The sequence below is a fragment of the Rhagoletis pomonella genome, unplaced genomic scaffold (assembly GCF_013731165.1).
Source record: "Rhagoletis pomonella isolate Grant_MI unplaced genomic scaffold, Rhpom_1.0 Rhpom_scaffold_00091, whole genome shotgun sequence".
In the NCBI taxonomy this organism is placed as follows: Eukaryota; Metazoa; Arthropoda; class Insecta; order Diptera; family Tephritidae; genus Rhagoletis; species Rhagoletis pomonella.
The window spans coordinates 12,564-38,788 of NW_023458645.1; the positions used below are offsets into that span (position 1 = coordinate 12,564).

The 26,225-nt window shown below is 34.0% G+C and overlaps 2 protein-coding genes and 2 non-coding genes across 4 annotated transcripts in view; all 4 read right to left on the reverse strand.

Moving 5' to 3' along the window:
- Nucleotides 1-2,321, reverse strand: part of LOC118749931 — a 4,009-nt gene extending 1,688 nt beyond the window's left edge. Inside the window, exon 1 of the mRNA XM_036484695.1 lies at nt 2,302-2,321. Within this exon, the coding sequence (XP_036340588.1) occupies nt 2,302-2,321 (20 nt within the window). The remainder of the gene's footprint in view (nt 1-2,301) is intronic.
- A 1,237-nt stretch (nt 2,322-3,558) lies between these two features.
- LOC118749925 (cGMP-dependent protein kinase, isozyme 1-like) overlaps nt 3,559-26,225 on the reverse strand; it is a gene marked incomplete at its 3' end in the record, with an annotated part of 51,424 nt that continues 28,757 nt past the window's right edge. Inside the window, 2 exon segments of the mRNA XM_036484687.1 lie at nt 3,559-3,990; nt 4,063-4,787. Coding sequence (XP_036340580.1) covers nt 3,559-3,990; nt 4,063-4,787 — 1,157 coding nt within the window.
- On the reverse strand, nt 13,550-13,690 carry LOC118749933. Its single transcript, XR_004994312.1, has one exon. It is a non-coding gene; the product is annotated as a U4 spliceosomal RNA (small nuclear RNA).
- Nucleotides 17,851-18,014, reverse strand: LOC118749936. The gene has a single exon (XR_004994315.1). It is a non-coding gene; the product is annotated as a U1 spliceosomal RNA (small nuclear RNA).

Below are 26,225 nucleotides of genomic sequence, written 5' to 3' on the forward strand. Positions count from 1 at the left end.
TTCGATATGTTTGCCATATTTTAATGCATTTCTGGTAAATCTGCATCTTTAAATTTTAAATCAGAATTTAATTATTATTTTATGATTTTTATTTTTTCGCATTTTAATTCTAATTATTATTGATTTTTATTTCTTCGATCACAAATAATGCGTATTTCATGATTTTTATTTTTTCGCTCAGACATAATACTTATTACTGAGTTTTATTTTTCCGCTTAAAAATAATGATTATTTATAAAATTGAAAACGACGCAACTTACTGAAATCTTGACCTGAAAATTATGGGACTTATTCCTTTTATTAGGGTGTCGCTACCTCTGAAAAGGATTCGATGGAAATCACGCTGGTATAGCTTTTTAAGTGAAAAAGTTAAACTCAATAATAATTATTATCTTTGAGTGAAAAAATAAAAATCATAAAATAATCATTATTTTTGGTCGAAAAAAATAAAAATCAAGTAATAATAATTACATGCAGCGAAAAATTAAACTCAAATATTAATTATTATTTTTAATCTTTATTTGTTAAAATCGAAAATTAAAAATCGTTGTAAATTACAGTAGGATGTACGAACACAAATACGTGAGTATAGTTAAAATTGTTTTACGACGATTACAACTTGTAGATTTTTTTGGTTAAAATTTTAATAGGACGACAGGATTTCTCCTGAAAATTTGCAATTGTGGACTATTTTTAATTGGTCTGACAGGGCCGTATGATGAACATTAAAGTTTTATATTCAACTTTTTTAACAAATTCTTTTGCTTCTGCACAAAAAATAAAAAATAAAATAAAGTGTTTTACTGTTTGACATGTTCTCACGGGTTGATTAAGGAATTAATGTGGCAGTACTAATTTAAAAATTTTAAAAATATATTTTGAAACATTTTTTTCCTTTAGTACCCTCATATATATATATTAGTAGAATTTGAATTAATCTAAGATTCAAACTCATTTAAATTTAAAAATCTTGTAGGATAATATTTTTAAAGAACATATTTGACATGTTCCAAAATGATAATTGAAAAGTTATGATTAATCTTGTTTCGAAATCTCTTTTCAATTGATAGGCATTAAGGTATTCATATTTTGTGTAAAGTTTTGGAAATATTATAATTTATGGTCCTTTGGAAAAAATCTTAACTCCCGCGTAAAAAACCAAAAACGCAGATGTACTCAATATTATGTCCTGATACTGCAGGGAGTATAGCAATACCGTCTTATACAGAAGAAAAATTAGTAAATTAACAAAACAAGCCAACTGCACTAAGTTTATTCTGATAACTTTGACTGCAAATCAGCACGGTTTGCCGTGGTCCGAATTGAATAAAATTTTATTCGGATAGTTTTTAAGACAAAATCAATAAAATGATGCGTTAAAAATAACATCTTTGGTTTTTTGGTGCAGTCTAATATAGATATGTGTGTATATGTACATACATACATACATATATGTCAAATCAACCATTTTTTAATTGGATTAATTTTAATTGAAAAGGTAACAACAGCTATAATTACGTTAAAAATAAAAAATAAAAATAACAATTAAGAGAAAAAAAAAAAGATATGAAAAAAATTCTGCTGGCAGTGGGATTCGAACCCACGACTTCGTAACAACTTTTTGTTAAAATGAAAGAACAGAGCTATCCATATGAAACGTAAAAATTAACTCGGCAATATAAAGATATATGAGTGCTTTAATAAGTTCACCCTGTGTCTGCGGCAGTATTGCCGATTTACCACGCCGCAAAGTCGCGGGTTCGAATCCCACTGCCAGCAAAATTTTTTTTTTCACCCTTTTTTTCTTTTAATTGTTATTTTTATTTTTTTTTATGGAATAATGGTTGTTGTAACCTTTTTAATCAAAATTAAATTTAGTTGAAATTAATTCTCTATGACTACGGGCCCATGTACATATTTAATATTCTTATTTGGCGCTGTAACCGCCTAGGCGATTTTGGCCGAGTTCAACAAAGCACGTCAGTCTTTTCTCTTTTGTTAGGGCTGCCGGATATCTCTGTTGCCAAACCGGGACACTGTGGTAAATCTAACACAACAATTATGACTACTAGGTATGGCCAAGGTGTGTTAAAAAAGGTGGGGTTGACAACTCAGTGAGACTCTCTTTTAAGGTATTATAACGTTAAAAAACAAATCAACGAAAAATTACACTGAAGATGGCACAACGCCGAAACCGGTTTGCCTGCAAATCAATCCTGACAAGGGATGACGGTAATTTGTTCCAAAATAAATCATAAACAAATGACGCACTCTTCTTTGCAAGCGGGAAGGAGTTTATACTTTCTTTCTTTCTTTGGCATTTTTATGTTCTATAAAGTTTGTCGCGAAAACTTACATTGGAAGTAAAGCACGCACGAAAAACAAACAAGCAAAACAAATAAAAAACAGCTGATGCTAATAAGAAAGGGCAGTTTGCACGCTCTAAAAAGTGCATGTATAACTACAACTGAAAAGTGCCTAATTTTCCACCAGAATCTATGTAAATATACGCATAAGATGTTCAAGATTTGATTTTGAACATTTGATGTTTAAAATATATACATAGATGTACATATGAAATGATTAAAATTGCAAAAATTTTGAAAGTAAAAATACATTTTCTACTAATAATAAACATTAAGTGCTGACATTTACTCAATTTTCTACATTTTATGTGTAATTTTGCTCTACGCGATAAATTTGGTATGTAAAAGTAAACAGACAGTGTTTGATTTTGCAGGAGGGGAAACTAGTTAACTCTCTTCATAAGCGTTAATTTAAAACAAAAATCTTTTAAAGCAAATTTTAAACATTTGATGTGTAAACTGTGAAATTGTGAACATTAAGTGTTTAGAATTCAATAAACACACATATTTTAAATTTGCTCTACGCTAAACATATGATAAGCACAAGTAAACAAGCAGTGTTTAATTTAGTTAACACAGTGTGTAAATTTGCACTCATTAAGAGAGGAAACTGGTTACCTATCTTAATATGCGCAAATTTAAACACAATTTTTTTAGAGTGGATATCGATCATCAAATATTGCTTGCGCAAAGTCCAACTATGTGGACATGTAACTATTTCACAAAGGACACCGGTAGTGATTTTTGAACTTATTAAAATTTGGGCATATAAATTGAAAACCGGGACACTTAAACGAACCCCGGGACATTTTAAGGTTGGACCGGGACACCGGGACAAATAGTCTAAAACTGGTCAGCCCTATCTTTTGTGCCAATTGGAAATGCCAAGTGAAGCCAAGTCCTTTTCCACTTGGTCTTTCTATCGCAGTGGTGTCCATTAGAACGACATGGCCCAGCCAGCGGAGCCGCCTCATCGGATGTTGTCATTGTCCATGCTTACCAGCACGGGCATAAAAGTTGTGGCTTACATAGCTTTTGTGCGATACAAGATTGCCTTACAACGTTTAATATTGTTACGAACAAGAATGACTAATAATCCTGCCTTAGCTTTGTTATCTTGATGGTTTGTGTAGTAGACTAAATTTATATTCTACTAACTTACAAATATTTTCTAAACTAATACACTCCTCACCTACGACACCGTCTAGCGCACCGCGTAGATCATGTACCGCTTCCAATTTGCAAGCGCCACCACGTTCCGCATTGAATTCGTGAATGTAGAGGAAACCCTCCTCGCTGGCGATCAACACCTTCAATTGCTTCTGCACGTATGTCAGTCCACAAATGTGACGCATGCCAGGCTGTGCTATGACCGCCGTAGCGAAGGCGCGATCCTGCGCGAGCACATCGCTCACTTGCGTTGGCAAGAGATATGAGGATACAGCCTTCGAAAAGTAATCGGACCAGCCGCTACCCGAGGCGCCCGGCGATGTGGAGACAAGCGATGCATCAGCAGCTGGCGCTACAGCATTTTCAATTTGCGCTTCACTTTTGCCCGGCTGCGTCGACTGCTTTTCCAATTGTTTAGCAGCTGCAGCAGTATTTGACGCTTTCAAAGCGTCAGCTGGAGGAGTAAAATTTAAGTAAAAGTGATTTTAGAAATATGTTCATCCACTAGTTCCTCGATATTACTCACCCTCTAGCGCCGTCATCACAGCTTTTTCATCGATTTTGAATACATGCACGGTCTCTGTATTCGAGGTGACACAGAGAAATTGTCCATTAACCGAAAATACCAGCGATGCTATGCGTACGCAACGTTTCACGCCGCGTCTAAACTCCTGCACGCGCTGACCAGTCTTCACACAGAACACACGTATCACAGTGCCACGCTCCGAGGCGGTCGCCAGCAGTTGGCCGCTAGGTGAGAAATTCAATGCCGACAAACGACTTTCATGCGCCCGAATTGTGATGCCTGACTTCAGTTTGGATGCATTGTAGAGACGCAGCTCACCGCTGGTACTGCAGATGGGAAAGGCTAAGTGCGAGTTTAGCGATAGGGAACACAAGCCCAGCTCGTTGGGTGCAATATTCTCAATGGCATAGAGCATCTTCATGTCGCGTATGTCGTGAATGTGTATGCTCTCCGCTAGACAGGCAATCAAACGCGTACGATTCATGCGTATGCTGAGTATATTCGTAGGGTAGACACAATTGCAGATTTTCTGATTCTTCTTGAAGTGCAACATTTGCAAGCAGTGCGGTTTCTCGGCAGTGACCATCACCACAAGGGAGCTATTGAATAGGCGCTCGATCAAAATGATATGCTCCGAATCTCTGGCGTAGATTTCCTCAACCTTGTCACAACTATTGATGGAGAAAATGCGAAAGCCATCGCTACCATCCAAAACGGAAATCGAACTGTAAGCGAGAGAAAAAACGCTTTAACACACTTGAAATTTCCGTCATAGAAAATTTGTTTAAAATTACACTGTACGGCAAAATTAACCTTTTCTCTGGATTTATATCCTTGTAAAGGTGATTAAACCCCCTTTCTTCCGATATGCATATTTGTATACTTCGTATATAAAAATCTTAGAAAAAACACATTTAAAGGAAAAAATACCTTTTTTTTATAAAAAAAAATATTTTAAATAAAAAAAATTATTTTAAACAAAAAAACAGTTTTTTAAAAAATTAGTATCATTGTAAAGACGATTAAATCCCCTTTCTTCTGATATGCATATTTATATACTTCGTAATAAAAATTTGAGAAAAAACACATTTAAAGGAAAAAATACCCTTTTTTATGTAAAAAAAATTAAAAAAAAAAATTACTAACCGATTTTTAAAAGGTTGGTATCGCAATTATAAATAGTTGAAATGTTACTTTCAATTACGAATTAAATTAAAACAAGTAAAAAAGTCTAAGTTCGGGTGGAGCCGAACATTAAATACCCGGCGCAAGTATTAAATATAGTTTTCACCTTTCTCAAAACTGCCGTTACCCTGTTTAACCCCTATTTCTAACAATTCCGATAATATGTTCAGTTATACGTAATGAGAAAAACTTGTACTTGTTGATGTGAACGGTACCACGCCAAGGGTTCGAAATTTCAGACTTTGGTATCTATACTGAGTACTCAATCTGGCATCGAGCTCATGGTATCGATACTTTAAAAGTATCAGGGAAAAAGTATCGATACTACTCAGTATCGGACTCATTGAACTAAAATTATTTTATTCTTCAATCGGATATCTAGTTCTTTCCTGAAATTAAAACAATAGAAATTTAAAATATTTGATTTTTATTTCATTGCAGAACTGGCTTTCACGTTAGAAGTAATTTTAACGATAAATGTACATATATACATACATATGTATATATATATATATATATACTTTTACGAATTTCAAATTTTATTAAGAATTTTTGTAAACTTTTTGGCTATGCATTTTTGTAGCCTATTCAATTTTAGTATAACAATGTGCAAGTTTGAATTAAAAGACAACGGTAGTAGGCTACACGTAAAGTTGAATAGGTTACAAAACTGCATACTGCATAGGTTTCAAAAAATTCTGCATTTTCGTGAACTTTGCGTAAAGTTTTATGGCCTTATTCATAAAAAATAGAAAAGGTTTATAAACTGAAAAATGTAAGGAAATGTCATTTTATTAAGCTCTTTAAACCTGCTTTATTTTTTATGAATAAGGCCATTAAACTTTATCTTATTTGGTTTATGTTATGGAACAGACTAGGGATGGGTAAATTCGATATTCGAATTTTAGCTCCAAAATGGCGAATTTTTGGAATCGAACTTTGTGTTGCTAAAATTCGGATAAAATCGAATTTTTCTAGAAAAAATCGAATTTCATATTTATTTCCAAAAAAATTAACTCTTCAACTTTCTTGTTTCTGACTAAATTTGCCATCACTGTGTGTGGCACTCCATTTGTCTTAGGGATGCAAGTAAAAAAAATACATGGTTTTCGATCGGATGCATCGGGACAAAAATCTGTGCCAGGAAGAACTGTTATTCCGAACTCAAATTTAAGAAATTTTTTGCAAAAAACTGTTTTTTTTGTTTTTTTATTTTAAATGTTTAGAGGCTTTTGCGTTGATGGCATGAAGCTTTTGCCTGAGAAGGCCCCTAGTAAAATTTTCCGGAGAATAATTTTTTAGAATATATAAATCCTCGAACGACCTTCCAAATTTGCTTTTTGCGGGATTTCTTGAAGTAAGGGTCAAAATTACCCTTTTAGGCGGGAGGTAATGGGTTAAAATTTGTTTGTCTTAACCTTTAATTTCGCTCACCCTCCTAAATGTAATTAAAAAATAAAGTTTATTCAAGACCATTTCGATTGATACCCATATTAGGGAAATTTATTTAACTTATGAAATAATTTGATTTTGATTTTCTTACGTATGCCACAAAACTAAAACCATATTACACATCTACAGGGCAAGCCCTTTCATTTAACACCTACCTCCTTTTTGAAAATCGAACGAAAGATACAGATTTTATGACTTGGTGTTAAATATTTAACGCAAACATCTCCGAACTCGATTAAGAAGTTTCAATCATGATAAAAAAAATAGGAAGGTAGAACCGCTGAGAGGTATTTTTCAAATTCTTGACGTTTGCAAGCAATTTAATTTTAAAATTTTACACACACATTCTCATTTTCAATCTCAAACAACAACAACTTTGAACAATTCCTTTTTTTACTCTCAATTTTATACGATTTTAAAATGTTGGCAAACTTCAAAAAAAAAAATCATGGCCGACGCATTGAGAGAACGGTTTTACCCATGATAAAAACATAACAAGGTAAAACCATTGAGAGGCAGTCTGACGTTTGCCAACAATATAATTTTAAAATCAAAACTCAAACTCACACACACATTCTCATTTTCAATCTCAAACAACAACAATCGTGAACAATTTAATTTTATTATTTTCAATTTTATATGATTTTAAAATGTTGGCAAACGTCAGAACAAAATCATGGCCGACGAATTGAGAGAATGAATTTACCTTGTAATGTTTTTATCATGGTTTTACCTTACTATGCTTTTATCTTAATTAAAAATTTTTTGCTTCAAAAGATATTTATTCTTTGGACACAGATGACTTAAATATGATACAAACCAAGTATACGCGCATTTTTTTTGGATTCTTGGACAAAGCCTGGTTGAAAGAAAAAAGTTGGCGACTTTTTTAAGACTTCATTGAAAGTGTAATGAATGCAAAAAAGGCTGAAATTTTGCTATACTCCTTCTTAGCAGAAGTAATTTAGTATTTTCGACCACCGACCCCCTAACCAAATGTCTACAAGAAAAAAAAATATTAAAAATCAACGCGATTATGTAGCCGCTTTAAACTTGAAATTTAGTGGGCTATCAAACTGCATACTTAAAAAAATTCTAAAAAATCTGAATAAGAAGTTGAAAATATAGCTAAATTTGCAGATTTTTTATCATTTTTGCACAAGTGAAATGAAATGTGGATTTATATTTTTTTTGTTATAAAATGAGCTTGGCTTTTATGGAAAAATAATAAACATTAAATAAACAATCGAAAAACAGCCAAAATCGATCAAAATGTTGATGACTTAATCAGCTGATCACAAGTGTATGTATAAAATCATTTTTTATTAACGATCTCAAACCAGTTTACAATGCATTCTAAATGTGCTCTGTCGAAATGAGATTTTAATATACCTTACGTACATATGTACCTTTGTATACAATGAAAGTTTAATAAGAACAGTTATTGTACATTCATTTCAAAAATACGTTTTTGGGTAGGAAATGACGTTTTTTTTCGGACCAAGAGGGACGTTTTCTCATGCTGAAGACCTGGCAACACTGCTCCTATGCACGCTCATCCATGCTTAAAGGTCTGATTATGCATACTTCGCATAACCTCGCACAACCATTTGTACCAGTGCAATAAAAATGCAACTTAAGAAAATGTGAAGCAAAATCTAAACTCAACAGATTTCTAAGTTTTTGAGTGTTCTGCTAATTTCTGGGTAATGGAATACAAACAAAATACGTGCGAAGTAGGGATGGCAAAGTCGACTTCGACTTTCGACCAAAATCTACTTTTTACTCCTAAAAGTCGAATTTTAGTGATCGACTTTCAGTTTATGGAAGTCGACTGAAGTCGACTTTTCACTTTCGACTCTCGACTTTTTTTTAAATTTATTTGCCAATAAAAACTGATCTTCTAACAAGCGCGCGGAGTGCTGTTTGGTCGTATTTAAAAAAAAATTGTCAATAAAACTGAAGTGAAATGTGAAAAGTGTGGTAGCGAAATGAATTTTAATGATAGTACAACAGTACAAATCCTCAAATTTGGTAATCGTTTGTCTCCACAACCTTCAATTAATAATGAGGTAAGATAAACATATTATATTATTATTATATTTATTTTAACAATTTCATGCAAGAAAGTTTTTCTGAGTTTTTGAGTTTATGTAAGTTTTTACAGACAGTCTTTGGTTCGAATTTGACCAATCCGTAAGGTACAAAATTTTAAACACCGCTAAAAACGTTGCTGGTAGGATTCCAGTTAATATGCGACATAGTCGTGTGGATAGTCCCAATCCACTAGATGTCTGGGCTACTCCCATATTTATCCATGCTTATAAAGTGGCTCTTATATTTATATTTCTACCAATACCCGCCAATTCTGCTCCATCGGAAAGGCCACATTTTTCAAAAAGTTGTCCGTAATTACCAAATATCGATTCAAAAAATTTTTAGAGTTTTTTTTGTGAGAATTTAAATTTTTTTTCAAAAATAAGCATTTTCATGCTGTATAACTGGAACGATTTTCAAAATTTTTAAAAATCCTTTAGTGTCTGTTTTTTTTCTTTACCTAGCATTGAATTTCACTAAATTACAGATTATTCTTAGGGACACGAATTTCGATACGATACGATACCATATCGATACTTTTGGCATTCGATACCGATATTTTCTACTCGATAGTTTTAAAACGATCTTTTTTGGAATCGAGTACCAGAACCCTAGTATCGTATCGAATGACATAAACTCACATTACAAGGATAATGTTATTAACAATTCTTCCCGATATAAATTGGACTTTAAAGAGTAGAAATTTGTAATATAGTTAGGATTGCATGTGGTGCAATTTGAACCCGCGGCCTCGGTGTTTTAAGTCAACACCTCAATCTCAACGTGTTGTTACACAATATGTTAGTGTTTGACCGAGATTCTCCTCCGATTTGTCGCGCGCGCCTTAATGTTGTGGCACAAAAGGGGTCCCTACAGTTTTAGGTCGACTCTGAACGGCGATTATGTCTTACTGGGAAGCTGTTTTCATTTTCAAGCTTTGCGCACTTCTAACCATTACACCACCACAGCGGCCTATATACGAGACCTATATTCAGAAAAATTTTTTGGATTTTGGTATCGATATTTGGAATATCGAGTCTTTTTATTCCGATATTAATGGGTACCCGATATTTTTAAGGCGATACTTTAAATGAGTACCATATCGATACTTTCTGTTCGATATCGAGTCCCTAATTATTCTAAAGACCACTAGTAAATCATGATATTTTTGGCGTATTCTGAATCATATATTTATAGCTAATATATGAGTTAAAGTTAAATGCAGAGTATACTTAATACATTTTCTTTTTATTAAAAAAGTCGAACAAACAGGCTAACCTAATATTCGCGGATTGCGTTTTGGTTCGCACGCCGTCGAATATGTTTTTTTGCGTCACCCGAAATTGGCTTGCGTGCGTTTGCATTTGATTTCATTGAGCGAAACGTCAAATCAAAATGTCACGCAGAACAAAAATTGGAAATTGAGTTAGCTTCATACGCACGCCGTTCAATTTCGGTTGGTCCCATACAAGTTGTATGTGCATGAGAAATTTTTGACAGTAAATTGACGGTGCGTGAATATTAGGTTAGCCTGAAAGTCGACTTTTCTTCGTGGATCGGTCGACTTTTAAAGTTGACTGTACAGAGTAGATAGAAAAGTCGACTTTCTAGTGAAGTCGTACAACCCTAGTGCGAAGTACATACGAAATTGCAGTCTGAAGTTTATGCGTAGGGTTCGAACGATACTATCGATATTGAGTAAGTATCGATACTGGGGGTATAAAAATGAGTACTTTAATACTCGATACCTTATTTGGTGATTTTACTCGATACTTTGCAAAGTACTCGTAGTATCGAATACTTTTTAAAAAACACACTTTTTAAATTTTGTCTTCCATTAGCAACCCAATTTTCTTTGCTTATATGGATTACTATCATTCAATTTTGTCCATCACTTAAAATAAACTGAAATTTCGTGTGGTCTGTTACATAACATAAACCAAATAAGTTAAAGTTTAATGGCCTTATTCATACAAAATAAAGTAGGTTTAAATAGCTTAATAAAATGACATTTTCATACATATTTCAGTTTATATACCTTTTTTATTTTTTATGAATAAGGCCATAAAACTTTACGCAAAGTTCACGAAAAGGCATAATTTTTAGAAGCTTTTTGGGTATGCAGTTTTGCAACCTATTCAAGTTTACGTGTAGCCTACTACCATTGACTTTTAATTCAAACTTCCACTTTATTATACTAAAATTGAATAGGATACAGAAATGCATACCCAAAAAGTTTACAAAAATTTCTTAATAAAATTTGAAATTCTTGAAAGTATATATACATATATATATATATATACATATATATATATATACATATATATATATATACATATATATACATATATATACATATATATATATATATACATATATATATATATACATATGTGTATGAATGTATGTGCATTTAACGTTAAAATTACTTCTAACATGAAAGTAAGTTCTGCAATGAAATAAAAATCAAATATGTTAAATTTCTATTGTTTTAATTTCAGGAAATAACAAGATATCGCTACCTTAATATAGAAAGGCCCTATCTGACATCGTCGCTGATATACAAAAAGCCGTAACTAACTAAAAATCGAAAATTTACGTTTTAATTGATTATGATGCATTTGATCGCATTATGTGGCCCCAAATCGTTTTATGCAATAAAAGATTTTAGTCAGTTACGGCTTTGCGCATTTCAGCGACGATGTGAGATAGGGCCTTTCTATATTAAGGCAACGATATACAATTGAAGAATAAAATAATTTTAGTATCCCAAAAAACGTATTTTAATGAATCCGATACTAGCCGTGGGTAACACAGTGCGGCGCCGCGCCATTGCGCTGATACCGAGAGCTGAGTTACTGGCGCCGATACCGATTGTCACAACTCAGTGACGCAATGGCGCCAGCAACACCGGAACACTGACAACACCAGACGGCGCAAAGAACCAGCAAAGAACACACAAAAGCGAAGTGTCACTTGTAAAATGTGCAGCACAAGGCGAATTTTTACAAGGTGGTGTTGCTAAAATTTGCCGCAGTCTTTCTGAATGTGAAAATTATGTGTTTGTTGTATTTTTGGGTTTTGAAATTGGGTATACTTGAGTTGTTTTTGCCCAACTGATACCACCTTGTATTAATTCCCCTTAGTTCAACACCGGAACACTGACAACACCGGGTGTCGCAAAGAACAAGCAAAGAACACCCGAAATAGAAGTCTCTCTTGTAAAATGTGCAGCACAAGGCGAATTTATACAAGGTTCGTCGCGGTCCTTCTGAATGTGAAAATGATGGGTTTGTTGTATTTTTGGGTTTTGAACTTGGGTATCCTTGAGTTTTTTCTCAACCGATATAACCTTGTATTAATTCCCTTTGGTGCAGCGTGCAGCAATAAAAGAAATGAGCTTTAGCCTGAAGAGGCGCCATTGCGCCAACACACTGTGCTGGTTCCGACATTGGCACTGGAGTTAGTGTGTCAGCGCCAAAAAATTTGCGCCGTTACCCAGGCCTATCCGATACTGAGTAGTATGGATACTTTTTCCCTGATACTTTTAGAGTATCGATACCATAAGCTCGATGCCAGTATGACAGGCTAACTAACCTAATATTCACGCACGCCGCCAATTTACTGTCAAAAATTTCTCATGCACATACAACTTGTATGGGACCAACCGAAATTGAACGGAGTGCGTATGAAGCTAACTCAATTTCCAATTTTTGTTCTGCGTGACATTTTGATTTGACGTTTCGCTCAGTGAAATCAAATGCAAGCGCACGCAAGCGCAAGCCAATTTCGGGTGACGCAAAAAAACAAAAGACGGCGTGCGTACCAAAACGCAAGCCGCGAATATTAGGTTAAGCCTGTGAGTACTCAGCATGATACAAAAAAGAAGGTAGTTTCATTTAATGACATTCGTTGTTGTTGTTAACCATTTGACTTTTAATAAAATTATGACATTTCATCAAATCCATGCTACCTGATCACTAGAAGAAATATTTTTTTTTAACCAGAAGATTTTATCAGTACATTCAACGATGTGGAATATGATAAACTAGAAAATTATGCCGGCTACATGATTTCGAAAATGGGGTTGACGACTAGGTTCAGAAAGCATGACGATAGTGTATGCTTACATATCGTCGCTTAAAGTACAAAACCGCGTATCGTCGTTCTGCAAAACCGCGTAATTGACATTTTTTGCCAAAAATGGCATTTGCTCACACAAGCTCTTGGCTCAAGCCTTATCCATTCGTCCTGAAATGCGATTTCTTTGTAAAAAAAGAGAACCTTTTGAAATATGAGTGTTTTACTCTCTACAAACAATTAATGCAACTGCGTATGTGACAGTTGTGCATTTTGTCGATACACGGTTTTGTACTTTAAACGAGGATCTGTTAGTTGTTTATCGGAGGGCGATCTCTTCAAGCCGACTTCAGGTATTTTGCATAAATTAAGAATTTGTGAAATTTAATGATGACGCGTTAATCACAAAGCCTAATTTTTTGCAAAATCTGATGAGAAATGTAAAAGTAAATTTGAACCAAAATAATACTCACAATTTATGAAACTTCAAAAAATTTTATTATCCGTCAAAAGTTGTTTATTGAAACTACCTTCTTTTTTGTATCATGGTACTCAGTATCGATACCAACGTCTGAAATTTCGAACCCTATTTATTTATGCGAAAAGTGCATCATAACCGGACCATAACGAATAAAACCTTTTACTTAATTTAAGTGAATGTATTCAAGAACAAGCCCTCTCGGGCTTCCAAAAATTGCCTTGGCGGACGGTATTTCACGTCCTCCACGGCGGGGTATTGGTTAAAGTTTTCAACTAGCAATAATCGCACCTCGGTAGAACCTCATTGGTTACGATATCGCCTCTGCGCAAAGCTAAATTAATAACGCAATGTCAAAAGTACTTGATTCGATTTAGTTAGAAACTGTTTGAGAATTGCAAAACAGAAAACAAGCGTGCGTGACCCCTTATACGAAAAGCAGATAAGCAAAATGTAGCACAACAGCAGGCAGTTGTCATGCGCATATTTGAAGGGTTATTTTGCTTCTGTTTATAATCAAACAAAGGGCAAAGCGCAGGTAATGGCTAAGCAAAATGAAATATAAACCAATTTGGTTTGCATACATATTTACATTTGCCACAACTGGTTGTTATTTGTAGGTACGTGGATTTTATCTGAAATGTGCATGTTGCTAATATTTAAAAATATGCGCGTAGGAATATTACCAGTTATCTGTTGCTATGTATGTAGAATTGAATGCAAAGTATGTATGTAGAAGTTGGTTTCATGGAGAAGCATTTACGAAACGTTAATCGAAATGCACGATAATACAATTTTAACGGTCACATGTTAATACATTTTTTTTTGTACAAAAAATAATAATTTTCTATAAAAATACATACAAAAAGACGAATGGGACTCGAACCAACGTTTACGCATCCGTCAAACGACAGCGCTACACCCTGAGCCACCGCGCTATCTTCCAAGTCGCTGGCAAATGTTGCATTCGTAGCTTGTGTTAATCACACTGTCAGCTAGTGTGAATGAGAAATTGTTGACAATAAACTGCCGGCGTGCGTGAATATTAAAGTGTCAGTAAAAATAACTCAGTGAAGTCTTTTTGCTGCTTACGTGTGCTTGCTTTTTTGTGCTTCTTCTCCGTAATAATGCCCAAAAGTTTTTTTATTAATATTTGAGGAAATAAAATCGAAATATATAGACCAACTGAGCTGGTCCCATAAAACTTGACTACATCCTTAGGCCATTTATGAAACTAGGCATTTGAGAGGGTGCCATGTTACTGATTCTAGGCGGAGACGATAACCGATCCCTGAAGTAAGAGAGCCATTGACCTATTTTGTACATAGACAATCGCACAATGTTTTCCAGTCACAGAACCTCAGGAATCCTTCCGAAATTCCTTTAGAAGATATTATAAAGTTATTAGGTGCTTTTTTCCTTTAGGAGCTCCAGAAGGCCATATAACTCAATTGGGACCAAATAAACCCCGTTGGGATCCACGTTTTTGTAGAACGTCAGCTCATGCGTTGCCATTAAAAACCCATTATATAATTGGCTCAATAGAGTTTTGAAGTTCTTATGGACAACTTTATGTAATTTTGAAAGAGTCCAGGAATTTTAGTGTTACATATTACCTTGTAGGGCTTGTTGAAGGCTAATTACGGAAGCAGAGCGTGTATGTATACGCGGATATGCCCGCCGGGAAGGCGCCGCCCAGGGCTGATGTATACATATTTAAAAATAAAATAAACAGAAATAGCAGAAATATATCAAAATACATAAAAAATTTTTTCAATAAGGAGATACATACATATCTATGGTTGGGGAATTTACGAAATTTCGGGCAAAATCGGGGAATTCTCAAAAATGAATTGGGTACCCTGGTCAGTGTTGCCAGGTTAACGATCTGGTCGTAATTTTGAAGATTTTTTACTGCCATGATGATTTGACGATTTTCGTGACCTAATAACGAATTTTCTTTATGTGCAAATTTGGCTGGTTCTCAACTTTGAAGATAGCAACACAAGCAGCGTTGCCGAAAGCTTTCGCTGAAAAATCGTCAATTTACCCAAAAAAATTGTCATTTTGACTATTAGATCTTCAATATCTCAAATATGTCTATGTTTGCAGTATACTTAATTTATTTAACAAAACATGAAATATCTTTACAATGAATAAATGAAGAAAGTTACGCCGCTCAATACTCCGGAAGGAAGCCAAGTGTCCAATCTCCATCCCCCAGCGTTGCCACCTTAGTTTCTGTGCATTTCACAATTTTCATGCTGCCAACATCTCCCTTTTTTTATTATGTTTATTGGATCTCAAGTTGCTCGCTCCCCTCCCTTTCGTTTCGACAAAAATTACGTACGAAAAGATGTAGTAAAATCTTATTTTTACACACAACAACAAAAACACAAAAAAAAAACATGAGATCATGAGATCATTACAACGTACACCAACAAAACAAACAACTTATCACAACTAAAGCACAGAGAATTTTTCACAATGCATGTGCATTTTTTTGTTCTTTATAAAAATACGGTTTATACTAAATACACCAAAAAACATAAAAATAAAATTTCTAAACTTTGTGCAAAACTCGGAAAATGCAATAAATTTGCATGCAAACTGCAACTTTCTAATCAGAATTTTTATAAAAATTTTGAAAATGAAGTTTTGCAGTACATAAAAATTTAGTTTTTTGGTATTGTTTTTACTGAGAGTTTCTTCCATACAAACTATGTCGACAATTTTTTTTTTATATGGTAGACACTGTCGGCAAAAAATAAATAATGGCAAAAAATCAACGAAATTTTCTGGTAACTTCAGACTTGCACTTTATTAATTATTGGCCCAAAAGCTACATTTTCAAAATTTTTCTAAAAGATCTGATAAGAAATTGTGATCGGATGAAAGAGTCTCCGAGCCAATAATTTTGTACGGCACTGTACTTATAAGTACTCTGGGTTTCATGAAAGGAAAAATATTTAAGCACAATATAACATTAAAATATCAGTCATTTCTTTCATTGCTGTGAACTTGTTTCAAAACTTTTGGCTTTTGCTTAATATATGTAATTGTAAAACTTTGCGCATGTCATTTTAACGTATTAAGGTACTTATATTAATCATCAACTATTGCTAGTGCAAAACGTGCTAAATTAAAAAAAAAAAACAAGCAAGAGCAGCGCTGCCTTCGGCTATGCCGAAGGCTTCATACCTTTCATGAACATCTGCAAATTTTAGTTTGACAGATTACTGATTTTAAATACATCTGCATACATCGATAGAGGAGTTATAATTATTGAAAACAGTGCGGAATTTCCTGTTCCCAGCTATATAAATGGAGGAGTTATAACGAAAAATTGTATATCTCATTTCGTCAGAGCACATTTAAAATTCATTTTAAACTGGTCATTAATATAAAAATAATTTTATACATACACTTGTGATCAGCTGATTAAGTCATCAACATTTTGATCGATTTTGGCTGTTTCTCTTTCGTTTATTATTTGTCCATAAAAGCCAAGCTCATTAACAAACAAAATATAAATCCACAAAAATTGTGCAAAAATTATAAACAATCTGCAAATTTTCAGCTAGATTTTCAACTTTTTATTCAGAGTATTTAGAATTTTTTTTGAGTATGCAGTACAAAAAGAAAGAGGTCATAATGTATATGTAGTAAACAAAGCAATCTGATTTTTGTTAACTTTTCGCGTTTGCTCTAAAAATATTTGGAAGTGCAAGTATTATCGATACTTTTTTGCAAATATGAGTACTGGCATCGATTCTTTTTTAGAGTATTATAAATGAGTCTAGTATCGATACTTTTCTGTTCTATCACTAGTGTTAAGCAAACAGTGAAACAAACAATTTTTTATTTTCTAAAGAGCGAAATACACCACACAAGCGGCTTGTCAAACATACTTTTCCCATTTTGCCATAGACCATGCAAACATAAGTCGTTCAAGCACAGAATTTTAGTTTTCTTTCGGTTAACAATGTAAAACATTTTAGTTTTCTACCATTATTCTCCTTTACGTCTTCACTTGGTGAAATTTCAGTTGCAATTGAGGCGATTTTACCATCCACATCGCAAGCGGTTTGATCAAACGTTAACATGGCGGCCAGAAAATCAAAAAAATTTGATTTTTGCTCAAATTTCCCTCAAGCGGTTTGTCAAACCTTCAAACACCCCATAGACAGCAGCACAACAAATGGCTTGAAGCAAAGGGAAATTTCGCTTGGTTTGTCAAGCCGCTTGGTTGTGTATTTCGCTCTTAAGTTTTCGAATAAAATTTCACACTAAATTTAAGTCATTTAATAAACATTTTATGAAAAAAATTCCCTCTACGGATATGTGACGATGTAGGGAGGAGTGTTTTTGCACACTGCTGCTTGTTTTTACCAGTTTCGCTTCGCTATTTTTTAAAACAAGGGCAAACGTGACTACAAAACAAGAAAAAAAAGACCAATTCTATATAATTTAAATGTTTAAATGTATTCATAAACGTCGGGACGGCGCGAACGCCATTCCCGGCTACCAAAAATTACACGCACGAGTTATTCGCATTAGGAATAATCGCGAAGGTCAACTCAGCCGAGGTGCAATGGCCAAGCCTCGCTCCGGAGGAACCGCCTTCATGATCACGGTAACCTCTACGCCAGGTAAGTATGCTTTCTTCCGCACACAAGCAACCTTTTCAGCCGATACTCACATAAAATGGTTGAGAACAGCAGATAAACAGAATCGACAAGAAATTAACAAATGAAAAATAAGCGCGTAAAGTCAAGCACAACTATGTATACTTTTTGTGGTTGTTTTGGGTTTGTACAATAAATCCATGCTTTGTAGTTGCCTTTTATGTACATACATACACACATATGTGCTATTATTAACAGTTGCTGTAATCGAAAGATAGCGCATGTTAAGTGCCGCTGCTTGGATGTATACAGCAAAATGAGTATAGCATGCGATGGTGGTTGCTTCGCATCGACCAGCGTTCAAATTTTAAAATTTCATAGCCTACTGATTTTTCTTACCAGCCGTTAGAAATCTCAAAGAAGTCTTCTTTTTAGCACTTTTTATTTCGTAATTATCATTTGAAAGTTAAAATTTGTGTTGGACGCTTGTGAATGCGAAAAGAATTAAAAATATAAATAAAAATAGTTGTAGCACCCAAAGCATAGTGAAAAAAGTGCTTAATAATTAAAGTTTCTTATAGCAGACCTAACTTCTTGTGATGTTTTGAAAGTGAAGTGGCGCATAACTTTAAACTTAAAACTTATGACTTGGTATGAATTTCGCCGCTTTTATGACTCAATTGATAATAAATTGCAAATAGGTAAGTTTTCTGACTTTTTCGCTGACAGTTTTGAAGATTTCAAGTACGATGGTCGAGAACTGGGCATCCGCAGAAGTTTACAGATAAAGACAAACGCAAAAACAATAAAATAATTGACAACAATGCTTTCCGCATTGCAATGGAGATTAGCGCACAAATCAGCAAAAATATTCTAGCCGATGTTGATTCTGAATGTGTTCGTGGATCGATTTAAAAACCCGGATTTACGTCCCCTTTCAGACACGTCAAGTCTTGAAAGCAATTTTTTTCGCATTATCTTTTGTGTTTTTGTGCTTCCACACGCGTCAACTTTAATTGAATTCAAGTCCTTGGTTCTTAGATGGGAAGCAACGAAAAGATCAAAAGAGACAAGAAAACTTGAAACGAATTGACGGTACGGAGGTATCTGTACTCTTCCCCTCTCTTCCCACCTCCTTCGCCAACGAACGAGCAGACTTGAAAGCAAGACTTGACGTGTCTGAAAGGGGGCTAAGTCATGTACCTCACACAAGAAATCATACATTCGTATGTAAATACACACATCCATACAAATATCAGTAAAATAAGGGGCCTGTTCGAGGCACCTAATAAATGCGGCATTACTGCCGTACTGATGAAAACTTGCAACACTGTTGCAACTGCCCAACTAATAATACGTTGCTAGAAATCCACCAAGAACGTGATACTTTAATAATTCGCGCAACACTGCGGTTGTGATTGCAGCTCGAACAAGCCCAAGTACTCAAGGAACAAGGTCTTATCGAGCCACATTAGGTCAAATGATTACTTTTTCTGTGCGAAGTTAATAGCAGCTAAAATATTGCATTATTTTAATGTAAAAAGATGGAAAACGTTAAAACAAGTGTAAAGGCAGTAAATAAAATGTTAAACAGACTTGGCTTTCGTAAAACAGAACTTACTGCTTTTTTGTATGTTCAAATGATGAGTATATGTTTTAGGTATTACTCAAAAACATTGTCCAATTAGCTTGGTTTTAACACAAGTTATTTTCTTATCATACACAACCCGCTCCTCTTTAAAATGAGCTATATAATAAAATAAGTATGGTCACATGTACATAAATGGTTTCTTCTAGCGATTAGTTATGGCATTATCGAAATTCCTAAATTAAAAAAAGAAAAATATTTACTACATGTCTCGCAGATATGTCTTGAGGAGAGATTCCTAAAGCAGTTTGTCTTCATAAATCACTTCATTTTCACTTGAGGTTTCAGTGTTTCCAAATTCTCCACCGATATTATCTATTTATATTCAGAATACAAATGCTGCTTTGTGACACATTTACCGAAAATCGCTGGTAACTTCCTGAAAAGAATACGAATGTTTATATAACTAATTTGTTAAAAGAATGTTCAAAGCTCTATTCACTTTGAGTAAAAAAAATTGGAAATTTCAGTCCGTGAGTTCTCTCAAGGATTTGCCTTTTTGCGAAGGCGCTAGTGTATTTGTAACATAGCCTGGGCTACGCTACAGGAGATGAAATGTAATCCAAATTGAGGCTGCTATTTTTTTTTTGCTATCACATACTTCCATTTTCACTATTTATCACCATTAAAATGGATTATTTATCACCAAAAAATGTTGGAGATATTTTTGGAGATAGCTAAAAATTCGGAAAAAGGTTGGCTATCCTATTTTAGCACTTTAGCGATAGCGAAAGTTAGAATCCGACTGATGGTCGACACAGTTGGCTTTTTGATTTCGAAAAGAACCTCATCAGCAAGAAACGCAATGTTTTCAGATATAAATATTTTAGCATCCTTTCCAAATTGTTTCCCATAATTTTCATATTTATTTGATAAATAATTGCAAAAAATACGCGTTTTTTTCTTCTAAGAGTTTCATGGAACTTTCGCAAATATCAGCAGCACCAAATTTTTTTTCAACATGGTTGACAACCGAAAAAGGCTTTTCTTTTTTCGAACATCCAATCAGCCAAACTTCAAACAACTTGCCTTTTGTGATAGCATGATAGCCCACAAAAAACATTTTTTCATGAAAACGGCTAAAAACGGTAAATTAAGTAAAATAAATTGAACTCATTACATCTTAATTTATCCATTTCCGATTCCATTTTGTTTGCCGAAAGTTAACAAAATTGTAAAAGCTTACATAAAATCATAAATTGAAATAAATCAGAAAAATTTTTGAGGTTATGCAAATAAGTCAGTTTTTTGCAAACAAATGATAAAAAGTCACTTTTTTAAATTGGGACATAGGTTCTCACTTAGATATAGTTTTTTTCCCCATTTAAAATTTTCCTTTAGTTATTCGAACTTTACAAAAACAATGCACTTGAAATTTACAAAATAAACCGGTTGCGCAAACAACGTATCAGTAACGTTTTGAAAGTGTAACTTTGGTTTATTGCTGTATAACGGTGTTTTTTAGTTTACAAAAACTAAGTGAAGTTTCTGTTATTTTGGAGTATTCTCTACAGAATGGCAACAAAAAATAATGTAAAACTGCCTTTACGAAATTGGACTTTCGCACAGCCAAATGTATCATTTGACCTAATGTGCGAGCGTATTGTGTGAAAGACTGAAGCCACCGTCAACGAACTGATTGGGCCTTATCAGTGTGGCTTTAGGCCTGGCAAATCCACCATAGACCGGGTATTCACAATACACCAAATCTTGGAAAAGACCCGAGAGAAGAGGATCGACACTCACCACCTATTTGTCGACTTTAAAGCCGCTTTCGACAGCACTAAAAGGAGTTGCCTATACGCCGCTATGTTTGAATTTGGCGTCCCCGCCAAACTGATACGGCTGTGTAAAATGACGTTGAGCAATACCACCAGCTCCGTCAGAATTGGGAAGACATTCCGGGTTGTATTTCCCTTATAAGAGCTACCAAATCAAACTTATAAATATCTATATATAAATTTTAAGACTTTAAATAACAAGAAAAAAACTATTTGCCTTTAAACTAGTAATTGTATTCATAATAATAATAGATTGGCGCTTACACATATGTTAGTGTTTGGCCGAGCTTCTCCTCCGATTTGTGGCGTGCGCCTTGATGTTGTCACACAAAGCGGAGGGACCTACAGTTTTACGCCGACTCCGAACGGCGATTGTATTTTTATGAGAAGCTGTTTTTCATTCATTGTATTCATAGTTTCCAAAAATTCATTTCTGCCAGCCAAAAGTAACAAACTCTTTTTCTCAACTAAAATTTTATAATTTCTAAAGATGAATTCAACTGGTTTATCTTATATATTATATCTATATATATTTACGAAATACAGATGAACTCAAGTGTCTTGCCAAAGATGGCAATCTACAGCGCAAACGGCAACGAAAAGGTGTGCACGAAAAAGTTGAAGAAACTCTTAAGCATTGGTTTGACCAAAATAGGGAAAAGGGTGCAGTGATTTCAAGTCTGATTTTATTACATACAACGCTTTTATCAACTTGCAATGTTGTATGTCCAGACCACCATTTTTATACTATAAATATAGCAAAGGTATTTATGCCAAACCTAGTCTAGATATCAACCTCGTCGTAGGTATCATATCAAAGACATACAATTAGAAAAACTCTAGAGATAGATGTCGCCTCACCAGAAGAAGTTAAAAATATGCACTACATACGCTACAGCGGAAATGGACGACACGCCATTTCTTTAAATAAAATTAATTGCTGCTATATGTATGTATGTATGTGCATATGTATTGTATTGTATTTTCTTTATTTCTCAATATATCTTCACAACTTTACTAAATATTACATAAATACGTATGCTAAAGCCTAAATGAGAAATAGTTAATGGCATCTGATGTTCATTGAAAGAACAGAAGTGATGCCATTTCATTCATATTGTATTATAAAAATGCTGTGGGACGCATAAAGATAATACTTATTTGTACAAATTATAATACACGCATTTGTGATAAATAAGTAGAATATTACATAAGAAAAGTGATGTGTAATTTAAATTCTTAAACCAATATTAGTATATTAGTAAGAGCAACCAAATGAAATTATGTAATAGGTCGAAGCAGAATCTCAATATCTTCATGATTGAAACCAAAAAGCCACAATTTTACTTCTTTTTGAAATACAGGTAAGTTATCAAAACAAATTCTGTGGGACTGAGATATATTATTTTCTACTTTTTAATCCATTTATAAAAGCATATATCATAGCATAAAAATGCTAAGCATTGCAACTCTGGTTGACATTTCTATCAGCTGATTAAAAAAGTTTTACCATGACAGTTTAATAAAGGTCGCTCACAATCCATGGCATATTTCTGCAACTGCATAAATTTATCAGCTCTCATGCACCGAATCACGAATAGCCCTACGGATAATGAATGCAACAGTAATTCTGACGTTGAAGAAAATCATAATTTTACTCAACTTGATGACGTTCCAATTTTTTATGAAGCGCTTTGCGCGTTAAATACTATTCAGCGTTTTTGTGCATTTAAAGCAGTGCCCGCCAAACAGAGAAGTCTTAAAATGAGAATGTATTAGTTATGAAACAAAAAATGAGAATGTGTTGGTGGTAATGCACGGAAAAAAATTCTGTGTTGTATTTATATAAAAACTTTTTAATGTTTTTTTCCCGTTTTTTCATTGTGCGCTATTTTTTTAGATCTAAACAACATAGAAACATATAATGAAAGTTAACGGCCCTAAGAAAGGAAAAAGTTGGTAAAATTTTGTATGTATTGTACAAAATTATTATTATTTCTTTATAATTTAAGTGTGGATTTCTGAGCAAAAAAGATAACGTGCTTCGAGCACTCTGAATATTAAAAGAAAATTTCGTTGATTTCAAGTAGAAATAAAATAAAAACATATATATCTAATATATATTTATTTTAAAATTAGGTAAAACTTGATATTTAAGAACAATTTGAAATAACGATTAAACCAAAAGATAAATAACAAAACATATTGTATGTTTTAATTGAGGACTAGTCTGGTATTAAAAAAAAATACATAATTCACGAAAAATTGTATTATAAAATTTTTCAATGAATATTCATTCATTCCGCTCAGTGTACCTACTTTATTCAACAATAATGCGTCATGAACCTGCTTCGCCTATTGTTTGCATTCAACTGAATAAAATTTGTTGCTCTTCTACTCTTTCTGTTGACGTTCGAATTGTGTACGCATGAACGAAAGACACAAGATCGCGCCTTAAGGAAAGAAAGAAAAAAGTTATTTTCTAGCTGTTGAAATCTCGACGCCATCTTTGTTGTAAGAAGTAAACAACGAAGAGAACAAAAAAAAACGCGTAATTGTTGAACGCATGAATAATCATTTTTATTATGCAAATTCTCCTATAAATCATGTCGTTGTGTTAAATTATTCTTTACCTTATGTGTGCTACCGTTGTCACAAGCGAAAATTAAGAAAATTGCAGTAAAAAGCCACCACCAATATATAAACAACGAACAAATGTAAACAAACGGCTTATGTCAAAATCGCCCTACTTTTTTCATAAGTGCGTTTATAACGGGCCACTCTTCGGCTGTCGTGATCTTGTCTTTTTGGTTCATGTTGTGTACGTGTAAGAAGCCGATTGTGTACATGTGACAGGCCGAATATAGTTCGTTTCCCAGGAAAGTGTTTGGCGGGCACTGATTTAAAGTCGTTGAATCTGCAGACATGTTGTACAGTATTGAAAAGCAATTATTGCAGCTATCTCTACAAACCTCTAGCCAGAGAAAAGTTACTGATTATTTTAAGTAATCTCTAATTTTGTGAGTTTAAGGAAACATAAAAAATATGCTTTGCATTTTATGTTGGTCTATGTGTTGTTATGTGTGTTTTTTCGAATTATGAATTGTTTTTTCGTTTCCTTTTTAATAAACGTGATGATTAATAAAACTTCGATTACAGCAATTTCTACGTGACAAGTGCCCTTTATATTTTCTTAATTTATAAAGATTCGGATACCTGCCTTTATGAGGTAGTTAAGAAAATTCGCTTAAGTACATTTTTCGCTTAAGTACCCAAGTTTTTTTTGCAAACAAGATTGGGCAGCTAAGCAAAATATACTGTACTGAAGATTATTCACTCAGAATTGATATTTACAAACATTTTTAGACGAAAAATAACAATATTATACATTTTTGGAAAATAGGCGTAGCTACGCCCACTTATGGTTACATGTGTATATCTTGGTAACCGCTGTACCAATTTCTTCCAAGGCACAGTTGTTGGCCTTCGTACAGCATACCAAAAGGTCGAAAATTTTTAAAATCGGACAATAACCACGCCCACAGTCCACAGGGTAATTTAGAGAAATACGAAATCTTCGATAAATCAGTAAATATTAAAGCTAATTTATTCAAAATTGACGTTTGCAACAATTCTATACCAAGAAATACGTTTATGGTAAAATTTTGGAAAATGGGCGTGGCACCGCCAACTTATGATCACATATATGTATGTATATCGGTAACCATTCTACCAATTTGTACCAAACTCGGTATGGTTATTGTGCTTGCCACATAAAAGCAAAGCGTTGAAAATTATTGAAATCGGACTAAAATTACGGCCGCTTTTCATATAGCGGTAAATTTCAGAAATACTTGAAACTTCAATATTTCGAAATTTAAGGACGCTAATTTACTCAAAATTGATACACCCCGGCTTACCATCTAACGGCAGCTTTCGGAAAGGTGAAAAAACATTTATTTAATACTTGCGCCTAGTATTTAATGTTCGGCTCCGCCCGAACTTAGACTTTCTTACTTGTTCTTCTTATTCTACTGAGCTAAGGCAGTGTCAAATCGGGCTGTCACAACTGATACCACCTTGTATTATTGCATCATGGTCCACATAGAACTTTGGCGTTGCGTCGCTACAACAGCTGACTATGAATACATGGACACATAGCCAAAATTCGACAACGCTCACGCCAACACAAAGCAAAAAGATGGCCAACACTCAAATTTTCTCGTGCGTTGCTCGTCAGCTGTTGCAAATAAATAAAATTATGTGAAATAGTTTTCTTTTTTAATCAAGTGCGGGCAAGAAACATCGTTTTTAATGCAATTATTGATATGAAATATTAATTTATCTGTGGTTAGTATGTTAATGGTATGTTAGTGGCCCAAGCATTCGCTGCTAAGCGTTCATTGTAGCAAGCATACTCTAAACGTGCGTTCTGTCACACCAACGCCAACGCCAACGCGAAAGTTATATGTAGGGATGCAAACGATGCATCGGTGTTTTCAAAAATATCGATGTTAACATAGATGTTTCGCTGCATGATGCATCGTCGATACATCCACTAGAAAAGTGAAAAACATCGACATCGTTCACTCACTCCGTTCGTATTACGCCGAACGACCAGTGGCAAGCGAGCGCTTGTTCTCGGAAGCTGGTGCAACCATCATTCAGGATAGGAGTAGGCTTTTGGTGGCTAGATTATCAAAGCTTTTCTGAACTCATTTCAAAATGTTTATTCACATTTAAATAAATAAGATTTACATATTTAAGATAGATCATAATTATAGCAACATACTTATACTTGTATTGAAATATGC